This window comes from Oryzias latipes, chromosome 7, assembly GCF_002234675.1.
Source record: "Oryzias latipes chromosome 7, ASM223467v1".
NCBI lineage: Eukaryota > Metazoa > Chordata > Actinopteri > Beloniformes > Adrianichthyidae > Oryzias > Oryzias latipes.
In genome coordinates, this window is record NC_019865.2 from 12388071 (window position 1) to 12413766 (window position 25696).

General features: G+C 38.4%; 2 protein-coding genes and 1 long non-coding RNA gene across 3 annotated transcripts; all 3 read left to right on the top strand.

Annotated features, from left to right (window-relative positions):
- The first annotated feature begins 1191 nt into the window (after positions 1 to 1191).
- On the top strand, positions 1192 to 7427 carry LOC101170587 (proliferation-associated protein 2G4-like). Its single transcript, XM_004070454.3, has 13 exons — positions 1192 to 1442; positions 2829 to 2957; positions 3033 to 3138; positions 3232 to 3301; positions 3373 to 3465; positions 3532 to 3595; positions 3698 to 3776; positions 3856 to 3934; positions 4031 to 4164; positions 4241 to 4335; positions 5229 to 5356; positions 6400 to 6453; positions 6548 to 7427. The coding sequence occupies exons 1-13, from the start codon at positions 1355 to 1357 to the stop codon at positions 6605 to 6607; spliced, it is 1179 nt and encodes a 392-aa protein (XP_004070502.1). The 5' UTR covers positions 1192 to 1354; the 3' UTR covers positions 6608 to 7427.
- Positions 7428 to 8563: 1136 nt separating this feature from the next.
- On the top strand, positions 8564 to 9379 carry LOC101170841. Its single transcript, XR_002873525.1, has 4 exons — positions 8564 to 8654; positions 8746 to 8772; positions 8981 to 9003; positions 9081 to 9379. It is a non-coding gene; the product is annotated as an uncharacterized LOC101170841 (long non-coding RNA).
- Positions 9380 to 11105: 1726 nt separating this feature from the next.
- LOC101173223 (extended synaptotagmin-1) lies at positions 11106 to 23781 on the top strand. Its single transcript, XM_023956600.1, has 31 exons — positions 11106 to 12006; positions 12812 to 12853; positions 13420 to 13554; positions 13757 to 13830; positions 14055 to 14127; positions 14204 to 14293; positions 14519 to 14574; positions 16258 to 16378; positions 16575 to 16751; positions 17178 to 17260; positions 17426 to 17474; positions 17742 to 17831; positions 18108 to 18203; positions 18280 to 18351; positions 18429 to 18515; positions 18638 to 18787; positions 19069 to 19251; positions 19341 to 19517; positions 19601 to 19683; positions 19761 to 19809; positions 19902 to 19991; positions 20361 to 20456; positions 20537 to 20608; positions 20699 to 20785; positions 20894 to 21040; positions 21638 to 21768; positions 22091 to 22186; positions 22277 to 22408; positions 22490 to 22595; positions 22701 to 22750; positions 22837 to 23781. The coding sequence occupies exons 1-31, from the start codon at positions 11719 to 11721 to the stop codon at positions 22862 to 22864; spliced, it is 3210 nt and encodes a 1069-aa protein (XP_023812368.1). The 5' UTR covers positions 11106 to 11718; the 3' UTR covers positions 22865 to 23781.
- Positions 23782 to 25696: the final 1915 nt, after the last annotated feature.

Genomic DNA, 25696 nt, shown 5'->3' on the forward strand with positions numbered 1-25696 from the left:
CTTCACCTGATGTTTACTTTGCCCAGAACACCAGGATTTGGAAAATGGGTGTTTTGGGTGGGAAATAACACCAAATGTTTTGATGAGTCTACCAGTTAATAGAAAAACAAAGATGTTATGCATTTGAACTCTTTAAGGCTGGAAAATAGTTGCTGAAATGTCTGACCCTTAAAATGGGAATTTGCTCTATTTTCAAGCTGCGCTCCAGCAGTCATATAAGTAACTTCTGATTTGCTTTAAATGAAAGCTGAGGGCTTGACACCAGATCAGATCATCCATCACTCTTTAAGCCAAAGTTTACTTTCGTTGGCTAAGGAGTACACCACAGTAGGATCTTTTTTTTATTATTCCAGTAATGCGTATTGACAAGTCACCAGGTTTTTGGGAAAGTTTGCTTTGGGCAGATTACATAAAATTACTGTTCTTTAGCAAGGCACATCAGGTCTGTGTTTACAGAATGGGAAATGAAGTGTGCCAAGAAAACAACACGGTCTTCACTGCAGAACATGGAGGATGGCCAGTTGCGTTCTAGGGGTTGTTCCGTTTTTCTGGTATGGAGTCAATCTGTGCATAACACATAATCAAGTCTATAAAGACATGTTGGAGCAGTACTGCCTGGTGTCAGAAAGCTTGGTCTCATTTTCAGGTGACATGTTTTGTTTTTCAACAGGATAATGATTCAAAAACAGCCAAAACATCAAAGATTGGCTTACAACAAAAGATCAGAACCAAGGTCACGAGGGGCAGAAGTGTACTTATCTGCTATGATGAGAACCTCAAGACCAATCCAGTCTTTCCAGAAAGACTGAAGAAAATAAAAAAATTTTTTGAGCCTTAGATTTAATCCATGAAGTGTTACTTAAATAATTATATGATGATTCATCTGAAGTTACCAATTTACGCAAACTGCTGCCATTTTTAATATAACCTTTCTTTTAAATATAAGGCTGAATAAATGTTTTAACTGATATAAAGTTAAAAAGATCTATCTATCTATCTATCTATCTATCTATCTATCTATCTATCTATCTATCTATCTATCTATCTATCTATCTATCTATCTATCTATCTATCTATCTATCTATCTATCTATCTATCTATCTATCTATCTATCTATCTATCTATCTATCTATCTATCTATCTATCTATCTATCTATCTATCTATCCTTTTTGCGCCTCACCAAACGTGAACCATCTTGACGTCAGTGTGGCTCTTTGACAGAAGGCGGGATTTGTCGCTCGTTGTTTTTCGGCTTCACTCGGGCGGGTCGTTGCTCAGCGCGAAGCAGCGTGGTCCACCCTGACACTCGCAGGGGAAAAGTTACTCTCAGTTCGCGGTCAGCTCACTGCCAACATGTCTGGAGATGACGAGACACAAGAACAGACCATCGCCGACGACTTGGTGGTCACCAAGTACAAGATGGGAGCCGAGATTGCCAATCGTGAGTGGAAACGCATTTTTAAGCCTCTGGTTCGACCCGGGTACCCTATGCGCCGTATGTTTGTCAGCTAGCAGTGTCAGCTAGCCAGACAGCAGCTGTGCCATGTGCTGCACTGGTAGTGGTAGAAGCCGCAGCATATATCAGAAAGGGAGCAAATATTTCAAGTGAACTGGGCATTTATTTTGTGGACTTTTAAGAAAAACATTGTCACAGTTTTACGCATAATTTGATTGAACGGTACACCACTGACTGTCACGATAGCTGTGGGTGCTGGTAAGCTAGCTATATGCTGGAGCTAACAGGCTAGCAAGCATTTAGCTAGCTTTGAGTACTAAACTTGCAGGGACTAGTGACTGAACGATGACGTGAGTTTACCCTTAAAATTAAGAAATTTAAATAATATATTTAAAAATATTTGTTGTTGGACATTCGGTTAGAACATGATTTGATTAAATAAAAAATAATATATATATTTATAAGTTTTAACTTAAGCATGTTTGAAAACGAAGAGAATAACTTCTCCTGAGGTGACTTGTTGAAGTTTTTTTTTATCACGATGCATGTTATCAGTTTTTTGGTGCCAAAACTAAATACTTTACTGTGTAATAAATTTACTCTAAATTCAGATAGTGTGTGTGTATGTATGCATATATATATATATATATATATATATATATATATATATATATATATATGTATATATATATATATATATATAAATATAAAATCAAGAAGGTCAGCAAGAAGGCCCCAGAACATTAATGGGGGACCTCCCCGACCCCTTGCTTGCGTGGGTTCTCACTGGGGACTTCGGCTTCTTCCCACCGTCCAAAAACTTGCTTCATAGGTTAATTGGCAACTCTAAACTGTCTATAAGAATGAGAGTGAATGGATGTGATATGTGGGCGACCTGTCCAGGGTGTCTCCTGCCTTCGACCACAAGTGGCCGGGATAGGCTCCAGCACCCCCGTGACCCCGAAAGGGAAAAAATGGAAAAAGATGAATGAAAATTGCTTTCGTAGTGTTATTGTTGATGTATTCTATTGATATCATTTGTTTATTGTTAAGGATAACTGGACAATAATTTTGGGGAGGGGGGGGTTGTCTGTTATGATGGGGATTATATCTAAAAGTTTAAGACAACTTGTCATATTCATAATGCTAAAATCTAATGAAAAGTTTAAATTTATATTTGTCACCGCTAACTCATGAGTGAATTTACACTGAATGTTGAAGAAACGTGTAAATAAAAATCTTTTTCTCTAATCCTTTGAATTTATAGCTTTTAATGCCTTTGTGTCTGTTTTTGCTTGCTTTGTATCTACTTCGTACAGTAGTTTGCTAAATGACTGACTAGCTTTATTTTCTCGTTGCATTTTCCTGCAGAGGCCCTGAAGGCAGTAGTCACAGCAGCCACAGCTGGCGTCTCCGTGTTGAGCCTTTGCGAAAAGGGGGACGCTCTCATTGTTGCAGAAACTGGAAAAATCTTCAAGAGGGAAAAGGACATGAAGAAAGGTATTTTTTTGCTTTTCATAAATCTCCAGAATGTTCCCATCTCACACTCTGTAGCTCACAGTGTTTCCTCCCCAGGCATTGCATTTCCTACCTGTGTTTCTGTGAACAACTGCGTCTGCCATCACTCCCCTCTGAAGAGTGACCCTGATGTCATTCTGAAGGATGGAGACATTGTCAAGATGTAAGCTGCTAACTTTCCCTCTGCCCTCTCCATAAATGAAGTTTTGTTTCTGGAGTAGTGTGTGTTTTCTCTTAACACGATCCTTTTCTACAGAGATCTGGGCGTGCACGTTGACGGCTTCATCTCAAACGTGGCTCACAGCTTCGTGGTGGGAGCGACCAAGGTGCGTCTTCACTCCTGGAAGACAGAATGTGTTGTGTGTTTGTCTCTAACTTGACGTCTGGGAATCCTCAGGACAACCCTGTCACAGGGCGGAAAGCTGACGTCATCAAAGCAGCACACCTCTGTGCAGAGGCTGCACTCCGTCTCGTCAAGCCAGGAAACCAGGTAAAGCTCTCGTCTCTTTTAAAAAGAATCGCATAGTGTTTAACGGTTCAATGACTTTTCCTGCAGAACACACAAGTCACAGAAGCCTGGAACAAGATCGCCAAGTCTTTCAAGTGCTCCCCAATTGAGGGTGAGTGTTCTGCAAACATCTGGCCCCCTGTAGATATCAATCTAGCACCGCCCTAAAATATTCAGGACACACTTGAGTCATTTTAAGCTGCGATGTGTGCAGGGATGCTGTCTCATCAGCTTAAACAGCATGTGATCGATGGGGAGAAGACAATTATCCAAAACCCAACGGACCAGCAAAAGTGAGTGGAGTTGGCAGACGCACGCCGTCACTGATGTGCTTTCAGTAAACTGAGGATAATGATAATTTTGTTATTGTAGAAAAGACCACGAGAAGGCCGAATTTGAGGTGCATGAGGTGTATGCAGTGGATGTGCTCATTAGCACTGGAGAAGGAAAGGTGAAAAGATGTTTTAGAACCCCTTTCTCTCCTTTTTTTCGTTCTAATTTCTCTCAGATATATTTTAAACGCCTATGTCTTTGTTGTATGGTTTAGGCAAAGGATGGAGGTCAGAGGACAACCGTTTACAAACGAGACCCCAACAAAGTTTACGGCCTGAAGATGAAGACATCTCGCACATTCTTCAGTGAAATGGAAAGGCGGTTTGATACAATGCCTTTCACGCTGAGGTAGCCTCTTTAAAGTGGGTGTGTAATGTTTCTAAGTGATCTCAGCTCTAGCCCACTCACATTGCTTTTACTTCAGAGCGTTTGAGGATGAAGGCAAAGCCAGGCTGGGCGTGGTGGAGTGTGCCAAACACGAGCTGCTCCAGCCGTTCACGGTGCTGCAAGAGAAGGAGGGTGAGCTGCAAAATGACACCTGGAATGAGTGTTTTCCATTGAGGGTTTCTAAACAGTAAAGCAGGCCCGTGTTGTAATCATTCTGGTGCTAATTCTGCTGTACACAACCTATTATGGCAAGAAAAACGCATCACATTTTGTAATTCTATCCCTGCAACACATAAGCAGGCCGTGAGTCCTCAGCTGCTCTTCACAAATGTCTCTGAGCTGCTGCAGCGGTTAGTCATAACAGGGGTCATGCATTCAGTGGGTCGCTGCATAAATTGGCTCCTCTGCTGTAAACAAACTGAAAGGTGTCCATCAGCGGCATAAGAGACATTCTGGATCTGCAAACATGCAGATGGTATGCATTTACACCCCCATGACAAGAATGGCTATAGTTAAGCCCACCATTTATCAATATTTTTATTTCTAAAAAGTTTCTGTACAAAAAGGGGACGCAGACCCATAGTGAATGAAACACTATTACTAGATTTATTGATTTGATCATTTACAATCAGGAGATCATCTATATCATACATTGATTTTGCTGCATGGGCTGCAGGTCTGTTAAACCATCTTTATTGATTGATGTTGGATGTTCATGCATATGATCCATGTTTTTTTGAGTTATAAAGTTTTTCTTTGGAGAAAGAGCTTTGACCTTTACTGATTTCAGGTTTTTATTTTATAATAGCTTAAATAAAAAAGCTTTAGAAATGCTAATGGTCATGTGTTCGGTAGATCTTTCTTGCGTGTTCACAGTCTAACCTCGTTAGCTCTTTGGTGAATGCCATCCTCCCCCTCAGTCACAGCTGACGAAGGCCCCAGAACGCTTAAACCTTTTCGTTGTTGCTTTAAATGTCACTAATGTCCTCATTTGTCTCATCTTTTACTTGTTTTTGACTCTTCAGGTGAGTTTGTTGCCCAGTTCAAGTTCACTGTTCTGCTCATGGCAAATGGACCCCTTCGAATCACCAACAGCCTCTTTGAGCCAGAGCTTTACAAATCTGAGCATGAGGTCGAGGACCCGGACCTGAAGGTAGGACCGGGAGTGAAGACCCAGCTTTAACATAACGGAAACTGTTTCTTCCCATCTTCAAGGTTTTTTAGGGACCAAAATGACCACATTAAAAGGAACATAACAAAATAAAAGGGAGAAAAATTTAGCCAGTGACTAATATAGTATTGAATTTTGTTATATTAAAAAAGAATGTTCACCAAATACAATACAGTTTTTACCTTATTTTAAAGTGGAACCCAATTTCCCTCATGAAATGAAAAAAGTATCTATCAATAAACATTTCTAAATCTTTTTTTTTATGCCATTTATCACTAAAAATCCCTGGCCTGCTTAAGAGGAAACTCTGTCCTGTCTATAAATCCTTTAAGTTTATGAAAGCCGTCTTTTACAAACTAATTCATCCAAATGATGGTAAATGCATTTTCAGACAGCTGTGTTTCATTTTTTGTAAGTACAAATATAGAGAAACATTGACAGCATAAGAAATTATTACAACAGACACATAAAGGTTTATTTCTAAAACAGAAAAATGTTCACCTGAAGCAACTTAAAACTATCAGGCATTAATTATACTTATATTGATTACTGATCATGTAAAAAATGTATTTTACAAAAAAGGTTTTTGTAAAAGATGAAAAGAATAAGCATATAAACTGGTATTTATTTATTTATGTGGTTTGATTTAAAAAGGTTTCTTTTTTTTAAAATCACCTTAAATGTACATGAACTTCCATTGTGATTTAATCAAAATATTAAACTATTATTTTTGAGATATTACATAATTTTAGCCTGAAGTTGGCTAACGTTAGGGTAGAAGATGTTCATGATAGAGTGAGGTGGAAAAGGATGATTCGCTGTGGCGACCCCTGATGGGCAAAGCCGAAAGAGAAAGAAGACATAATTTTAGCCTGTTCTTCTCAGTAAAAACCACTTTTGTCTGATTTTTCTACAAGCCAAAAGGTTCATGAACATCAATGTCATGTTTTGATTTTTTTTCTGTAGTTTATACGCATAAGAGGTTATGTGCTGCGTTGCTCATGGGAATATTTGTGTATTTGAAGGCTTTGCTTCAGAGCTCGGCCAGCCGGAAGACTCAGAAGAAGAAGAAAAAGAAGGTGATTACATCACAGCCTGTCGGTACAAAACAACCACTTATGTACATTTTCTACTTCTCTGCTTTAATTTTATTTTTTTCACTCGTCTTTTTAGGCCTCAAAGACTGTTGAGAATGCAACAGGACAGACGATGGAGACGGAAGCTGCAGAATAGATTCCGATAAGCAGCGAGAGACATGAAGACCCAAAGAACTGACGTCATGATTTCTTCTGTCCCGGCTGTCTGAGGCACCTGTGGACATTTCCTCTGTGAATACCTCTGAATGTGACATCAGTCTGGGATGATGCTGCTTTTAAATCCTGTCACTCCATCTAAACCTTTCACAAGTAATCATAATAAATTCTTTTTTCCTTTTTATTTTTTTCTTGATGCATCATTAAGAGTGGCTGCACTTCCACTGGGCAGTCATATGTCAGTTAAGGTTCTCACATTTCATCATTCTACAAGCTGTTTTATCTTCTCTGATTCTTGTGAAAATTAAAAAAAAAAAAATAAGTTTGACAGAGCAGCTGAGGATGAGAAATGCATACACCTCAGTGTGCAACAATGTGACGTTTGGATAAGTACATTCAGTGTGCATCACTGAAGCCATTGCAGGGAGTATGAACTCACCTTGTGGTCATCCTAGTAATTACTGATGTATTCAACCCAATTAATGCAACTGCTTAGGTCTGTGATCCAGTAAATTGTGTATGTAAAAAAACATCTGCATTGGAGAAACCTGCCCAACTTCAAAAATTGATCATTTGAGACTGTTCCTTTGAGTAATGTAACTGAAAAGCTTCATTACTTTTCCTCAGTGGTAAATGCTTTGAACTTCTTTCCAAGGGGATCATGGTGTCCTTTGGTGTCTGACAGTCTCTGTTTACGGAAAACTTCCATACCTGTTAGACGTATGGATGCTTTTGTAAAACAAATCCCAGTTCAGAGACTATTTTTTGAAACATTAAATAAACACCTGGCGTCATTCATGTATGTGTTGTCTTTCTTTTTTCTGTTTGCATTTCTTCTTAATAGTATTTATTCTAGTCTTGATGTTAGAAATACATTTGTCTGTATATTTTCAGTCTTTAAAACAAGCAGAAAACATCTAAATCTAAAAACTTAAAAACATTTATTTAAAAAAATAAACAGGAAAACTAGCAAACTTGAGGATACAGCCTATTCACATGCAGATAAGTGGATTTTGGGTCAAATATACATGAAAAGTTCATTTAAGTCATTTTAATTTCCAAACATTGCGAATTAAGTTGTAGGCAGTAAAAATAAACTATCTGAACAAACAATGTCTTAGAAACAGATGTAAACATAACAGAATAAAAAAGATTCCATTTTATAATTCATGAATCTTTAAAAAAATTAATCTCAAAGCATCATTTGGCTGTAGGCATAGACTTGTGCTTTTGAAAGGGTTTGACAAGCTTTGCTTTAAACCTCTAATTTATTACTTCAATACACTGGTGAACAAGGGGTGGTTTAAAGATATTTTTCAAGAAGCCAAAACGTTTCTTGAGATGTGCCCATTTGTACAATTTAGAATTATGCTAGATATTCCTTCAATATGTTTGCTGAGGGAAAATTCATTTGTGAAACCTTTAGTGTGCATTTCCAAATTTAAATTGCTCGTTTGGATAAAATGACATTTGTGAATTGAAGTGTGTGCATTTGTGACTCAGACTGTGTGCAATTCTGAATTATGAGACTGTTCTGGCCTCATACAGAAGTCATTGCTGAGACAAAACATGCAGAACAAAACCAAAGCACTATAAAGTAATTTAAATGGATTGTACCAACTGTAGTAGTACAAAAGTAATTTTCAGCCCTATTGTTTGGTTGTGTCTCGAATATAGAATATGTAGAAACATTAATTTAAAGCAGTAATTCTTTTTTTCCAAGACACATAATGATCTTTTTTGAAACGCCAAGGATCATGTTCATAAACTCTCTTTTTTTAATTTTCTTGATTAATAAACAGTGATATAAAATTTGTCTTTTGATGAAACAACAAAGTAACTAAAAATCATTTTTTCTAAGACTTAAAAATAAACACGACTATCTCACGTTAATCCCAGTAGTTCCTTTGTTTTTAAACTCGATTTCCCGTGATGTTATATCCGTCCACTGTCTATGACGCAACAACCGGCCAATACCGTGTCGCAAAAGTTTGACGAACTCGCTGCGGGTGAGTTCTCAACTGTTGGTACGTTTATGTGTCTAAGGACAATCCGTGTCAATCCTCAAATGTTTTAAGTGGGACAAATCAGATTTTGACATTTTCTCTCCTTTTTCAGCTTCCCCTCCTCGATATGAGAGCCAAGGTGTGTGAATCAATTTAATAAGTTTATAAGATGTACTTTTTTATTATGCTAATGTCTGCTAGCTTAAAACATGATTTTCCGGAGCTTATTTGTCGGTAATCGATCATCTACTGTCTTTCCCTTTTACGAATAGTTGACATCCGTTTTGAATAGTATTATTCATTGAAACGCCTAATAATTCTCATGAAAATATTTACCCTCTTTGCAGTGGCGAAAGAAACGCATGCGCAGGTAAGCGTCCATTACAACGTGCAACGATGAAAGACCTCAGATTTTCGTGTGGTTTAATTTTGTGACTTCATGTTCAGACTGAAGCGTAAAAGGAGAAAGATGAGGCAGAGGTCCAAGTGAGCTGCCCCCTTCCTCGTGGCTGAGTCGCGGCTCGCGGTCAGCATGATAACAGCTGCTGAACCGGAACTAAGACGATTCTCATCTGACTGAGGCCAGTGGCGTTCACGCCTGTCCAAGTCTGTGGAGGAAGCAAACCTGGAGGGAAGACCACATGCTGGACATTTGTTTTGCGACATTGTGAACTCTACATTCTCTAACTTTTGTCATGTGTTGTTCTTTATACTATGATTAAAGTTTTGGTTTAAAAAACAAAAAAGCATAATTGGCTCATTTATTTAGACAACCTGCAGAATTTGACAGCCAAACTTAAGTTAAAATCCCATTAAAATGATCTAAATCTATTTTAAAGGGTTCCCAAATGGTCTCTTAATTACGATTAAAATCTATTTTTATGAGTTTCTGCAGGGCAGAAATAGTTTGTTAGAAATTTGCCTCATTTTTGGATGGGACTTGGCTCCTTTCCCATCTTTTTGTATACACCTCCTGCTAGCTTACAACCCCTCACAACTCCAACCTAACATTTCTGATGCAATAAAAATGACACAGTTATGGAGCTATTCAGCTGGATAGTTTTGAGTTGGATTCTATAGCTCGGATGATCAGGAAAACAGACTTACATGGATCTATTTGGCTACAAGTGGATGCAGAGCAGGAAGTTTGTGGCCAGTCGACTAGCTGCTGCATCAGGCTTTTTCCAACAGCGTTTTTACATCCGCTTCTCATTCACAATGATTTGAATAAAGAAATACTCAGAATTTCTATTTTAGGCTTAATTTTGTTTATGTCCATCAGAATAATGCTACAAGAACACGTTAAAAACACAATTTTTATTGGAGTGGGTCTTTCATTTCTTCATTGAGGGAAGAATAAATGCGTATCTTTATTGACATACTCCTACCTGTCAAGAGGATCATACTGTTAGACCAAAGGATCTGCTTGGAGCAGCACATTTATAAAGCAACTTCATGTTGGTCGAAAAAGCTGAGAAAGCCAACCCACAGACATGAGACCCAGCTGTGACTTTGACGTATCGAGCTGTTTGTATTATTTCAGCATCTCATAATCTTGTGACAGCAGGCAATTTCTGCAGCAAAAGAGCTGATTTCTGTTTTAAACTTGGACCAAAAAGCATAACTTGCCACCTTTTGAGACTCAAAACTTATAAGTTTAAATGAATAAATAAAAGACTGAAAATGTCTAATTCACTAACACATGGACTGATAAAATGAGAAACGTTTTAGGAAAAAAAAACTTCATGAGTAATGGTATTGATCATGATGATATAACTTAATCAAGAGACCACAAAAAGAGGCCTGTTGGCACAGAAATCCTGCTCTGATGCTGTTTTTTACCAACCTTAAAAACAAAATTTTAAAATAGCTTCAAGATAACTGAAATAATCAAATAATGTGATACAAGCACATCAAAACATATAATAAAAGAAACGTGTTAATGTCATTGAAGGGTCTGGTGAACATAAATTCTCGGAAGTCAATCTTGAGAATGATTTACTTTACATAAAAAAAGAAGAAATGTCTTGAGATTTCAGATTATTCAAATAATTATGCAAACACGAGGATTGGATATAAGATTCTCTGCCGTCCAGGGGTCATGAACATATTTAAATGAGCAGTAAAACCCCCACTGGACAACAGCAGGTGCCCTGAAGAACAGAACCCAGTGAGGATCTAATACCCTCCATCTGATCATTATTATTATCATGAATTATTTCCAAATGTGATTTTTTTTTGTCCTCACGAGACACCACCCATTGTCAATTTTAATACTGGGTCCAATGTTTTTTAAAAATAAATACATACACAAATACAATTATAAAGTAAATTGACGCCTTGTCAGGGTATGGTAACATTTTTTTTTTTTACATTTATTATCTCCCCACGTGACTCCTGAAGCACTTTGACAATCTGCTTAATCCGTCCTGCAGATCCTGAGTCTGTCCCCTCTGAGCAAACAGCCGCAGTTTCCACGCAACAGTCGAGCGATTTCAAACCTGTCCGCTCCAGTTGTCACATCCTCGGCTGCCACTGACAGGCAGCAGCCGCTCATGACAAGATGCGAGCAGAAAGTCTGATTTCTTCTCAGATGTTTTCGTTTTACGCGTCAGTCAGTCAGGAAACCTGTGATTGTTAGCTGCTGCAGTGGGCATCAGCGCCTGCGCGCGCACGAGGATAAAGCACGAGCGTCCGAGTTCAAAGATAACGGGTTTATATTGGACGTCACCTTCCTTAAAATGGACATAAACATGGCCCTCGGCTCTTCCATTTTGAAAATGTTCAGATTTTAGTTGTGTCTACAAGACTGTACAAGTTAATTCGTGGGGTTTGAGTTTCCACTTGGTTGCGTGTTAAGGAGGGTAAAAAGCAGAGCCCGCCCTCCCGGCTCTGACTGAGGCTCTGCTCTGCCCCACTCCACGAGAGCAGCCGTTCACTCCTGCAGTCATCAGACGGCGGAAGATGCTCGCAGCTGATCGATGATCCCTGGATGGTTCCTGCAGGACTCCGGCGTTGTTTCACTGCGGAAGCGGGGAAGTTGAAGGCCAAGTTCGGTTAAGCTGAAAAGCCACGCAGTCTCATCATGCCAGGCGCGGATGCAGAGGTGGTCACGGCACCCCCGGCTGAACGCGCCGTGGGCGCGCTCTGGTCGTTCGCGAAATGCCTGGGCGCGCTGCTACCTGTGTACCTGGCCGGATACTACGGCTTCAGCATCAGCCTGGTGCTGCTGGGGCTGATGCTCTACATCGGATGGAAGCACGGACGCATGGAGAAAGTGATGAGACTCAAGTCTGCCATGTACCTCCTGGAGAACGAGAGGGAATTCACCACGGAGAAGGTTTTCCGAGCCAAAAGGGATTTACCCCCGTGGGTAAGAGACACGGGGGGTAGGGGGTCGAGCACCCTTCTCTGCAGAGGCTGTTATATCTGTCATTTATGGAAAAAACGTTCATGCCTTGCTGCTTAACAGAATTGCTTTTTTATTTGCACCAAACCTTCAAATTAAACGGGTACCCTTCATAAACTGTGAATTAAGAGCTTATACTATTTTCCAGTATATAAAAAAACTTCCAGAAGAAAAGGAGAGTCTTAATGCTTTCTTATATCAGAGATTAAATTTAGAATCACAGAATGTTTTGTTTAAACTGATAAAAATGAATATTACATTATTTAAAAGCCTTACCAGTAAATTCAACAATATGACTGCCTCCACTCTGTTAGTTTCACTTCAGTGGACCAATTTTTTTTCATAAAAAAAACAAATTCTATGGATTTAAGAAAGGATAAATCCTAATCATCTCCAGGAGCAGAGAAAAGCTCAACAGAATCAATATATCTAGTTAGAGAGGAACAAACTGTGCCAGCTATGTATTTTTTAGTTGTCATATCTGATGAGGTCACATTTCCTGAAATGTTGTGAGCTGCAGCATTTGCCTAACTTGGTGTGCTTGTTTCTTCAAAAATTTTGTGGTTATGTCGACCAGCATATCTGATTAAAAGCAACACTGAAGTACAGATAATGTTTTTATTTTATTTCTTGTTAATACCAAATTGAATCCAGCCTGTTCTCTGAAGGTTATAATTTTGAAACATGCTGTATAATAGCAAAACATAAAGCTGAAGGTCATTTTATGTTGTTTGGACTCATCATCAATGATGCACTTTCTGTCTCACAGGTTAACTTTCCCGATGTGGAGAAGGTGGAATGGGTAAATAAGGTGCATATTTTCTTTTCTTCTCTTTCTAGCTTTGTGTGCATGCAGCTTGCGGTTCCCTGCTTGGAGAGCACCCAAAGTGCCACATTCAGCTGAACTCTCGACAAATCGATAGAACCACCAATTATTTCAAAATAAGATGTTCACCGTTCACTTATGTTAAATCAGTATCAATAACCGCATGTGATAGCATATAAAGTGCGTTTTGGGACTCGCAGTTGACGGGATCTCGTTGCAGCCCATCAGAGCACAAAATCTGCTGGGGTAATTAAGAGGCAGAGGAAGCAGCGCAGATCATATCACACTTTCCTTTGTCTCTGTCAGTGCAGTAACCTGAAAGTAGTATGGGAGACTGTGGGGATGAATACTAATATTCCGAAGTGTCATTTTGAAGAAAAACATGTTATAAAGCTTATAAAAGAATCTTAAACTGCAGGAGAGAAAGTGAATATATATAGTATAAATATAAATTAGAGTCACACTTGCAGAGATGCTGCACAGGAGAGTCAGCTTGTTTGCTCAAATCACCGAAGGAAGCCTTTTGAATAGTCATCTTCTCTCTCATGCAGATCCTGCAGCAAGCCTGGCCTTTTATAGGCCAGTATCTGGAAAAGTTGCTGGTGGAAACCATCGCTCCCGCCATCCGTACTTCTAGCATCCATCTGCAGACTCTCAGCTTCACTAAAGTCAACATAGGAGACAAGGTTGGTCATGTGTGCAGCAGTGAAAGGAGTGTTTTACAAATGTGTCCAAATCTGGAACATTTAATGGAGCCAAGGTTAATGCAGTGCTGCTAAATGGTTTGCAGTTTGTCTGGGGATGGATTGATTCACTGCAATAAAGGACTTTTCTTTGGTATTGTTAGTAGAGTGTTAGTTTGTGTAACTGCAGCTGCTGTGTTCACAGGCTTTGAAGGTGGTGGGTGTGAAGGCTCACACTGAACACGATAAGAAACAAGTTATGTTGGATTTATACCTGAGGTAATGCATCACAACCTTTCCTGTGACTGTCATTTGATTTTTTTTAGTCAAGACACCGGATTGTTCTGCATGACAACACCTTGTAATACCCCTCTATGGCACAGCAGAGCTCTGTTGACCTTGTACACACACTCACGCAGTAAAAGTAGTCCGTCATGAGTTCCCTGTTTGCTTCCTCCTGTTAAACATTTATCTTTACATTTATTACTGCTCTTTTATTGCAGCTATGCAGGAGATGTTGAAATAAATGTTGAGATCAAAAAGTATTTCTGCAAAGCTGGTGTAAAGGGAGTCCAGGTACTTCCTGCAGTATTATTTGCATAATGTTTTTTGTTATTTAGACAATTTTCAGCAATTTTTTTTTTCTTTGCAGCTTTATGGGAAGCTGCGTGTGATTCTGGAGCCCCTGATTGGAGATGTGCCCCTGGTTGGAGCTATTACAATGTTCTTTATACGCAGGCCTGTGAGTGTTGTATCAGTTTTGCACTACACCTACAATAAGTACTCATATTATATATATATATATATATATATATATATATATATATATATATATATATATATATATATATATATATATATATATATATATATATATATATATATATATATATATATATATATATATATATATATATATATATATATATATATACATATATATATACATTTTTCCTCTCTTTTGTAGAAACTTGACATCAACTGGACTGGACTCACAAATCTGTTAGACATCCCTGGACTAAAGTGAGTTTTTAGTCTTTAATCTCCTTTGTTTGTTCTAAAACCTGTGCTCAAATGACAAGGTGGTTGAGTTTAACTAATGGAGATGCTTAAACAGTTTGACCTCTCTGTACACATAACAGAAGGTGTGTATAGTGTAGCTAGAACTCTTTAACATCTCCAAAAAACATAGACAGACATAGCTTAGGTGTTCATTTGCTCTGATCTGTGTGCTGAAATGCTTAAAGGGTAAAGATACATTCTTTCATTTCTGGTTTTAACGTTCCTCAATGTTAAAACCAACTCCACTCCTTGAATATAAACAAGCAAGTAAGTTTTCTTCTTCTGTTTGTTTGGATTTAGATGTATGTTTAAAAGCTAGTTAATGTTGATCCATGGTGATGCTATATGAGGTGTTCATTTACCACTAACACACCTTTTTATTTTGGTTGACTTTCATATTAAATGACCATTGTCCAATGTCCATAAACTGGCTTTAAAACATGTAGCTTTATTCTTCACAATGCTTTTTAAAAGCACATCAAGGGATGTTTCTCAACATGATCCTGCCGCTCGTATCAATATTTAACAGGCAAGTTTTCTGATAGGATTCATTTAGATATGTTTTTTATGAAAGGGGAACTATGTTTTACACAAGTTTGAGATGTTTATAAATAATTGCATAGAATATGAAGGTAAACTGGTGCTTCAAAATAATGTAAAAATTTAATTTTTTTTACCCATTCCTTACTGGACACATTTAACAATTTTGAAAAGTCTTCATAAGCATGAATGTTTAATCTTTTGCTAAAAAAAATATAAAAATTTCATAAACGTTTAAACATAAAACCTGAAACACCACTCTATTCAATGATAAACGTCTTTAAAGTCCCACTCCAATCATCTTGATCTATTGTAAAGTATTCCCAGTGGTCTTTTAATTATGATTATGCCGTTTTTAGCCAAAATCAAAAACCCTGTGTCATTTTCTACGACATAGTTTCTGCAGAGCGCCAGTGATTCTGTAGAAATTTTCCTTTGAGCTGTGAGTTGGACTGTTGGCGCAGAGTAAGCCCACTCCTACTACCCGACATCCATCTGTTTACAGTCTCTCCCGCAAGCTTACAGCTTCTCACATCCCCAACATAACATTACCGGCACAACAAAAAAGACGAGCAGCAATGGAGATATCCAGCCGTACAGTTTTGAGCCGGATGCTGGTTTTGGATGAGGAAAACAAAGACGTACATTGATCTATTTGTCTGCAAGTGAATGCATCACAATGGAGCGTGGCACAGGGCTTGTGGCCTGCCGTAGTAGCTTGTACATCACAGCTATAAGCTTTTACAACGGCACTTTTTCATCTGCTCCTGATTCAAAACGATTTGAATAAAGAAATGCTCAAAAATGCAATTTTGAGCCTAATTTTCTTTATATACTGTACAGACCAAAAGTTTGGACACACCTTCCCATTAAAATGAATGAGAAGGTGTGTCAAAACTTTTGGTCTGTACTGTATGTGCCACAAGAAGATGTTAAAACCCCCCAAAACACTATTTTCATCGGAGTGGGTCTTTAAGATTGCTTTTGCCTGCTAGATTTCATTAAAAGCTGACCTTGTCTTTGACCTGTGGGGTCCTTCTTGCTGGTTTTGTTGCTGCATTTGTGTTTGTGTGTCCCCAACATCACCCTTGCATTCATTTGCAGTTCCATGTCGGATACTATGATAATGGATGCAATAGCCTCCCACTTGGTGCTTCCCAATCGTCTCACTATCCCCCTGGTGGCCAATCTGCACGTGGCACAGCTCCGCTCCCCTCTCCCAAGGGTAACTGTCTCAGTAATAAATGGCCTCCTGGAGAAAAACAGACCCACACATTCTGCAGCAGATCTTCTTGAGCTGAGTAGCTGCACGCATGGCCTTCATACAATAAGTTTTATGTTGTACTGCTATGTGCATCAAAAATATGTTTTGTGGATGTAGGTTGACTGTCTTTTGGGTTTGTTGAATGTTTTCTGGTTAGGGAGTTGTTCGCATTCACCTGCTTGAAGCTGAGGACCTGACTGCCAAAGACACGGTCATCAAGGGGTTAATCGACGGGAAGTCGGACCCTTATGCTGTGATCCGTGTGGGGACGCAGATCTTCACCTCACATCACGTGGACAGCAACCTAAACCCACAGTGGAGAGAAATGTATGAGGTGAGAGTGCAGAAAGAGGAAAGTTTACTGCTCTGGGTTCACGCTAAAGGGCTGCACTGGGAAATGTTCCAGTTGCTGTTTTTGCTCTGCAGGGGCTGTATGAAACCTTTATTTTTGGAAATGTTTTTTTTTTTTTGCTATAGACCTAAATTATTTTTTTCTGTTTCTGAGAGAACAGGAAGTATCTGTTTCTGCGATAAAACCCTGTTTATGAGGAACACATTTATCTTTTAGTTTCCTTTTTTCAGCTTGTATACGAGCACAAAAATTATATTAAGTTTCCTCATCTACTTAGTTGTGAAACATACTTACCATTGTGGTTTGTTCGCATGCCTTTGTGTTTTAATGTCAATTGTGTTTGTATCTCTACTTGTGTATATGTTGTGTGTATTGGGCATTTTCCCATTCTATGTATGTGTGTGTCAGGTGATTGTCCATGAAGTACCTGGTCAGGAGTTGGAAGTGGAAGTGTTTGACAAAGACCCAGACCAGGATGACTTCCTGGGGAGGTAGCTTACTCATTTTCATTCGTTCTCTTTGTTTCTCTGTGCTTATCGCGCCATAACCATTACTGCAGTAGAACATTTTCTATTATGATTGTTCTTCACTTTGGAGCCAAATTTCTTGTTATTTGCTATTCATAGTTTTATTGATCATCTCTTTTTCTATTTCAGGGTGAAGGTGGATCTAGACATTGTGAGGAAGGCTAGAATTGTGGATGATGTAAGTGGTAATGCTTCAAAGGTATTAGAGAATAACAATCTCTTATATGACTCTGCATTTTAATTTCTCTTGGATTGCAAATGAAAAAAGTGCAGCTGTTATGTTGTGTCTCTAAGACTGCTGTAGTCCTGTGATCATGTGACACTGCAGAAAAGCATGCGCCTCCTCGTGATCTGCTCTGGTCTCGCCACCTACAGGCCCTTACAAGGCTAGAGAAATTCTGCAGAAATGCCTTTTGTATTGTATTAGTGTTTTTTCCCCCCGCAGTGGTTTAATCTGAAAGACGTCCCATCTGGCAGCATTCACCTGCGTTTAGAGTGGCTCTCTCTCCTGTCCTCTGCTGACAGACTGAGTGAGGTGAGACTCTTGGCCGAGGAGGCTAATTCTAGCCAGTGTCTACTTTTTATCAAAGGATAGAATTAAACTGCAAAATTTGGATGGCCTAATTTTTATTATGTTAAAAAATAAATGGGTTAATTTTCTTTGTTTATACATGGGCATGCTTAAGCAATTCCAGTTGTTGCTGTAACTTACATCTATCGCATGTCCAGATATTAAAAAATAAAAATATTTATGAGCCAATATTTAATCCAACATGATTTCGTCAGATGTTCTGTTGTTTGTTTTTGTTAGGTGATTCAGAAGAACCAGAACTTGACCACCAAAACATCTGATCCCCCATCTGCTGCCATCCTTGCCATCTATCTTGACCAGGGTTTTGAGCTGCCTGTAAGCTTGACAGCCATCCTCTTCATGTGCTGTGTAGTCAGTGTCTCATCTGCTTTCTTCTCCGATGTGTTGATAGATGAGAAAAGGTAGCAAATTCCCGAGCCCCATGGCTCAGATTTCCATTCAGGATACCACTAAAGAAAGCAAAGTAAGTGGTGAGAAGGGCTGTGTTTTTTACTGTATCATTGGAGGATTTTACTAAAAGCCTTTGTGCTGCCTCTTTAGACTTGCTATGGGAGCAACAGCCCTGTGTGGGAGGAGGCATTCACCTTCTTCATTCAGGATCCTCACAAGCAAGATATTGACATCCAAGTAAGTTATCGTCAGTTAAACCCTCAGTCCTTGTTTAAATAAATTGAAGTTCTGATATTTAACGATTCTCTTTTGCTGCAGTTCATGTCATTCATTGTCCTGTCTTCCTTTAAATCGATTAGGTGAAAGATGATGATCACTCGGTGCCCTTGGGCAGTCTAACAATCCCTCTAAACCGCCTTCTGGAGACTTCTGACCTCACCCTGGACCAGTGGTTTCACCTGGAGAATTCTGGCACAGCCAGCCGTATTTACGCCAAAATTGTGCTTAGGGTTAGTATTTAAATGTATGCGCTGTTTTACCTACAAACAAACTTCTGGATTTGAAAAGACTGCTTTTTAGCTGTATGTTTGTCTCAGGAAACATTAAATTGACCTTTTAATTCCTTAAAATGTAATGTCATGTGGCTCGCCAGAACAACAAATAAAATCAGACTTTAAAAAGGAACAAGTGCAAAACCAATATAAATGAACTCATATGACTATCACAAGGCATTGTTTTGTAATTTTCTGCTTGGTATTTGCTCTCATAAGCTTCCTTTGTGCCCGGCTAGATTTTGTGGCTGAGTGATGATGTCACTCCCACGACTCCGTCTCCTCGCCCTTCAGGCTCTGGGTCTGAGGTAGGCCAGGGAGGCATCACGTCTGACCTGAGCCCCGCAGGGCCTGGTGGATTAAACAAACCTCAGCCTACTCAACCGCAGCACACCACACCCGATCCAGAGTTTGCAACTGAGGTAAGTTAGGAATAGCTGAGTTGCAGCAGAGCTGTGTGTCTCTGAGAATAGGCTAGGCAGAAACAGTTCCTGTCCTGTGCTGCATTCAGGGTGTATTACGAATTCACCTGGTGGAGGCCCAAAACTTGATAGCCAAAGACAACTTCATGGGAGGGATGGTGAAGGGAAAGAGCGACCCCTACGTTAAAATCAAAGTTGCTGGGATAACCTTCCGCAGCCACACCATCAAAGAGAACCTGAATCCTGTCTGGAACGAACTCTATGAGGTATTGTCGCTTCTTTGGGTCAATAAAACCTTATTTCACTGACTTTGTCTGATCGATTTATGCCCTTTTTGTCCTGATTTCAGGTGATTTTGACTCAACTTCCTGGTCAGGAAATCCAGTTTGAACTGTTTGACAAGGATATCGATCAGGATGACTTTTTGGGAAGGTGCACTTCAATAAAAATAAAACTTGGACACAAAATAGTGTCCAAAATAGTTTCTGACTGATTCCCATCTTTTGCAGGTTCAAGCTTAGCCTGCGGGACATCATCAACGGGCAGTTCATTGATTCGGTGCATGAGAATAGTCTTAACAGATGCAAGTTTTCATAACTTTATTAATATTCATGTTGGAAGGCTCATTTTTTGTGTTGTCTTCATTGTAGTGGTACACGCTTAATGACGTGAAGTCAGGACGAGTTCACTTAGTGCTTGAGTGGCTGCCCAGAGTCTCTGACCTCATCAGACTGGAGCAGGTGAAACTGCATTTTTCTTTCTGTTCACCATTTATTGCTGCTGCTTTGATTTCTTACTTTTCTTTTCTTACTTTGTCTTTTTAGAAATGAAGGATGAATGAAAAATGATGTATTATCAAGTTTTGTGGAGTCTGTCTTGTGCTCCACAGGAAAACATCAATAGCAGAAAAAATACCTCTTATCATGCACCAGTAAATCAAATATTATCAGTTAGACTACTTTGTGTACCTAAACATGTGAAAAAGATGTGCGTTAGCAAAACACTTCTCTTTTTAGATTAGAATAGAATAATCCTTATTTGCTTTCTGATGAGGTCATTTTTCCGAGAACTTTATCCTGTCTCACAATAGGTTTTGCTGTTTCTTGCAGGTGCTGCAGTATCAGTCCCAGCAGTTGTACCAGAACAAGGCAGTGCCATCAGCAGCCGTGCTGTTTGTTTACGTGGAGCGCGCCCACGGCCTTCCGGTGAGACTGCGCCTCAAAGCCTGAAAATGTTAAAGGCAGCACGTAAGCTACAATGAAGTCCCTTTTGTTTGGTATTTTAGCTCAAGAAGAATGGAAAGGAGCCAAAAGCTGGAGTGGAAGTTGCATTAAAAGGTGTTTCATTCAAAACAAAGGTATGAGTGTCATTTACCTAAAGAACATTAAAAGACAACAACGTTTGCCAAAAAAATGACTAAAAAGGCTTCCTTTGGTTTATCCCAAAGATATGTGAGCGATCCACGTCCCCTCGTTGGGATGAAGCCTTTCATTTTTTGGTTCGTGACCCCACAGATGAAACACTGACAGTCAAGGTGAGAGAAATCGGGTTTTTGACCCAGAACTGCAGGGCAGAAACCTTTTAGGAATTGACCTATCATATGGATAAAAGGTGTTGGTTTATACAAACTGTTTTTGTCCAGCTCTCCCACAGCTGGGGCCAGGCTCTGGGGTCCTTGACACTCCCTCTGAAAGAGGTGTTGTCTGAGTCTGGTCTGGTGCTGGACCGCTGGCTCAGTCTGGATGGAGCTCTTCCAGAAAGTCAAATACTGCTGAGAGTTACGCTGAAGGTAAACCTAAAAAGAAATAAATGCAACATTTCAGTAACTCATGAAGTAAAATTACTACTATCTGCAGTCTTAATATTAATAAACTTCTTTGCAAACATAGAGAAAGTACAGTCAAACCATGAACGTGACATTAGACAGCTCCGTTAGCCTAGGCCTTCCAGCATCAAAGTAAAGTTTTAAACTTTTCTAAAATATAACGTCACTTTTGCTAGATCCACAAATGCATGATATACTTTAATCATGATGTTTTAAAAAGTCACTCTACAGCTATGTTAATATGACAGAAAATTGTTAGATTTCATTTTTCTCCTCACAAGAAATTTCTGTCTGTTTCCTCTTTAGTTTTTCTGAGAGCTTGTTTTCTTGCAAACAAATTTCAATTTTTTGTCTTGAAAACATTACAAGAAAACTTTTATATACTGGAAAGTGGCCTGTCCAGTTTTAGAAAATCACTAAATGAAGGACTTTGCCATACGTGCTGATCTGATTTACCATTTCTGGAACATTTTCAATTATTTTTTTTTTGCTATTCTCCCATTTGTGAAAGTTAAAAGTAGTTTCAAATGTGCTGACCTTTTTTGTTTTTTGGTGTTGCAGGTTTTGGACACGCAGTTAGCAGTATGCCGCAGCGGCCCAGTTGGAGCAGCAAATGATGCTGATGAAGAAACAGTCTTCCCCAAATGGGATCCTTCCCACTTAGACCTCAGACGCAGAAGTAGATTCTCCGTGTGAGTTTCATCAGTTTCCATCAGTGCTCCACTGTGCTGTCAAAAGGACAAATATTAGGATTTGCTTCGTTTTTTTTTACCCTTATATATAGTTTATATTAAACTATATATATAGTTTATATATATATATATAGTTTATTCGACCAAAAAGTTGAAATTCAAGATTGTACAAGTCTCTATTTTCAAAATTGTCCTTGAAGTTTGATATGACTTTAGAGCAGGATTGCAGTTTGGGGTCAAAGGGACCAAAATGTAATTTAACGATTGTAAAACAGTTTTTTTTTTAAATAAATAAATGTCATATTGTGATATGTTTCTTTAGTGTGAGTGATAACGCAAACACAGCCGGCCAAGTCAAGCTAACCATTGGCTACTCCACTGAGGAAAACAGGCTCTTCATCACTGTTCACTCTTGCAGGTTTTCTACATAACATTCTTGGAGTTCTGGTTAGTTTTTTTTCACCCACAACAGTAAAAGAACATGTCACATTGTGTCTAAAACCCGCAGAGGCCTGGCCCCTCGTTCCAAGGATGGAGCCGATCCATATGTTTCCTTTATCCTCCTCCCTGATAAGAAGGCAACCACCAAGAGGAGAACCACCACCAAAAGGAAAGATCTCAACCCTGAATTTAACGAGAGGTGAGAGGAAAGGATTTAAAGGTGGAAAAGAAATGTGAGGATGGTTTCTGACTTTCTCTGTCTCTCATTTCCACTTTCTAGGTTTGAATTTGATTTTTCTCTGGAAGAGTCCACCCAAAGAAAGTTGTATCTTTCAGTGAAAAACAGCGTCTCCTTCATGAGCAGAGAGAAAGAGCTTATCGGCAAGGTACGTGTGTTCAGCCAAGCATCTTCACAACATTTGAGTGGTTTTTGTAGCATTTGGGCTACTCACAGAAGAATTCATTACCTTTTTTTTAATCACCACACTCAGCTGCAGCTGGATCTGGACCAAATTGATCTGAAGGCTGGTGTTGCACAATGGTAAACATTTTAAGTGCTAACGCTAAGTTCTGAAAAATAGTTGGCTATAACTTTACATACTTTATTTCTTTGTCTTTTTTTCCTAGGTTTGATTTGGTAGCAGAGACCAACTAAAGAGAAGACTTCTGCCTGATTCTATTTACCATAAAAGCTGCAGTACTTCTGTGTTCTGTGATTTGCTTCTGATCATTCGGCTTATATCAAAACATCCACTTTCATTGCAGAAGAAAAAAGACAAATCTGCTCCACATTTTCACAGACCTTGAATATTTATAAGAAGGAAAACTTTCCATTTTGCACATCTTCGGTGTAAACTGTGCTGAATCTGTTAGTTTTACAGACGTTTTAGTAAAGTAGATATTTTACAATTACGCAACTGTGTTGCATGATAAATCAATTTTGAAAAAAAGCATTTAAAAGTCCTCTTTAAATTCTATTTAAAAAGGGCTAATGCTATGGTGATGATGCATCCATGACTATGTTGTGTAGATTGTTTGGGTTTACAACAAAACACAACTGAAAGAGATTCCTTTAAAAAATTAGAGTGTTTATATAGATATTTATGTTTAATTACTGCCTTAAGTATTACAAAACTGTGCACAATTTATCAGTGTTTATGAAATATTGTTTAACATGAAATTTTCTATGTTATTAGTGTCGATTTCGTATTTTGAAAATGACTCCGAAAAGTGACCCTTCCCTGGATCCAGGGGTTTGAAACTGTAAGCAAAGTCGAGATCACTGTGCTTTTATGAAGACAAAGCTTTGTAGATAGACGTCGCTGCGACCAATCCCTGCTGATTCAAGTGTTTGTTGAGCTGATGCTTTTAGCCATGCGTGTATTTTTTAAATCAAGCAATGCATGAGAAGCATGCTGAAGTTCACCACTGTCATCTTTTAAAAACAACACATGGCTTGCAGTAACTCAAAGCAAAGTGCACACTGTCAGAATAAAGGAACCGTGCTTCGACATACTTATCATTGTGTATCTGCTTAAATTGCTAATTAAAGCTTGCAGTCTAAGAATCTAATCTGTTTTGTGATATGATTGATATTCCTTCGGTTTTCACCTGAATCCCAATAGCAAAGAAAAGCTTTATTATCAAATAAGTAACTGATTTAAAAAAAACACTTTAACAATTAATAAAAGGATTTTACAACAAGTAAAATAAATCATAAAAAAGGAAAGTTTGAAAAAAAGTAGCAGAAACAGAAATGTCTTCAGTTTATTTTTGTGTATCAATCAGCTCCTGTAATTGTGCAAAAGAGCAATTTATTTATTGTACTTTATCCAAAGCTATGCTATTGCATGCACACACATTCCAACTGCACAGAAGTATAAATACACATTTGTTTATAAGATACTTGTAGCATTATCTTTCAGTTTTCACCTGAATCCTAATGGCAAAGAAATCATTTTATTGAGGTTTTGTTTCCAGAATAAGATACCGATTGAAAAAAATATTTAAAAATTGAATGAATGCATTTAATAACAAATTAAATGAAAAGTAATTGCCAGTAGGTGTTTACCACAGTCACAAAGAAAACTGTGTAAAGGAGAAATGTCTCCAGTTTATTTTTGTGTCTCATTTGGCTTCTGCAATTGTGCAAAAAAGCCATTAATTTATTGTTCTTTATTTAAGGTATTTGTTTTTTAGACACTTTACACCATAATTTATTAAATTAATCTAACTGACAGTGGAGTTTCTCTAGATGCTTTCTAAATATTTAAATGATATTTATTTGTACAAAATGATTAAGCTTGGTTGTATTATCTTTTTTTTCCAGATGCTTAGTCTGAGCAAACTTCTTTAACACCATTCAAACAATTCTACAGTTGAACTACTATACAGGATACTAAAAAAGGGGTGCAACGATTGATTTTAACAATGATTCAATTCATATTATAATTTGTAGTTGCCGATCCGATTTAGACGACGTTGGATCATTTTGAGCGATCCGATACACTGACCTAAGATTGATCCAGGATATCTCTAACCTAAAATTCAACTAGCATGACTCAGAGATAAATACCTGAGTACTGAACAGTGCGGACGAAGTTTTCCAGATTCCTCGTATTTATTGCAAGATAATCAAATGTAGATTAAATATGTTTACAAACAAACAAGTAAACAAGAATTAATGGCAAATCCATTCACATTTTAGTTTCAGAAAGTTCAGCCCACGGTTGTTTTTCCACATCAAAACAATACATTATTAGAACATTCTATCACACTGTATGGTCACATGCCTTCGCACAAGTCAAAGTGTTTCTACACATTGGACTGTAATGATGGTTTAATCAATTTTTGCATGTGTGTTGTCCACTATGTTGCACTTGGTTGTTTTTACGATATAGTGAAATAAACCTACCCTGCCTCAATCCTAATGGTATTTTCAAATATGGATTAGCAATTTATCTAATTTTGAAACGGTTTTTTATGGTGTAAGCTGATTCGATTTGATTCGATAAACAACTTGCCTCAGACAGATCAATTTGGTTGGATTGTAGGAATCTAAATCGCTTCATCAATTAATCGTTACACCCCTACATAGACTTAAATACTATTGTTGTTTGCACTCTCAGATACCTAAAGTTATGTTTGTTTTCTTTATTTGTTTTTCCTTTTGCTGTGGGATACAACGTTCTTCTTAGCTTTGAATTCCTGTGATGTAAAAAAAGGAAATAATAAAAGTTAGAAATATTTTTTTAAAGTCCCCTTTTTTATGATCTACAGATGTCTTTTCAATGCCTTACCACAAGGTGGCGGTGTGGCGCATGCCATCAGTCATCTGTCCAGCTGCGATCTCAATGCTTACAGATGTGAGAAAAGGATCCACGATTGACAGCTCTTCAAACCAATGGAAGCTACGTCTTTTCCGGTGAGGGCGGGACTTGTGAAGAAAACTTGCACTCTGAGTGGAGGTAGCGGCACAGCGCTTAAT

What these genes read in the sequence shown, in the direction of transcription:
- LOC101173223 (XM_023956600.1), top strand. Translation starts at nt 11,719, where the DNA reads ATGCCAGGCGCGGATGCAGAGGTGGTCACGGCACCCCCGGCTGAACGC. An exon ending in ACCAGGGTTTTGAGCTGCCT is followed by an intron (nt 18,204 to 18,279) that starts GTAAGCTTGACA and finishes ATGTGTTGATAG; the next exon opens with ATGAGAAAAGGTAGCAAATT. An exon ending in TGCTGAGAGTTACGCTGAAG is followed by an intron (nt 21,041 to 21,637) that starts GTAAACCTAAAA and finishes TTGGTGTTGCAG; the next exon opens with GTTTTGGACACGCAGTTAGC.
- LOC101170587 (XM_004070454.3), top strand. Translation starts at nt 1,355, where the DNA reads ATGTCTGGAGATGACGAGACACAAGAACAGACCATCGCCGACGACTTG. An exon ending in TCGTGGTGGGAGCGACCAAG is followed by an intron (nt 3,302 to 3,372) that starts GTGCGTCTTCAC and finishes GGGAATCCTCAG; the next exon opens with GACAACCCTGTCACAGGGCG. An exon ending in GGTGCTGCAAGAGAAGGAGG is followed by an intron (nt 4,336 to 5,228) that starts GTGAGCTGCAAA and finishes TTGACTCTTCAG; the next exon opens with GTGAGTTTGTTGCCCAGTTC.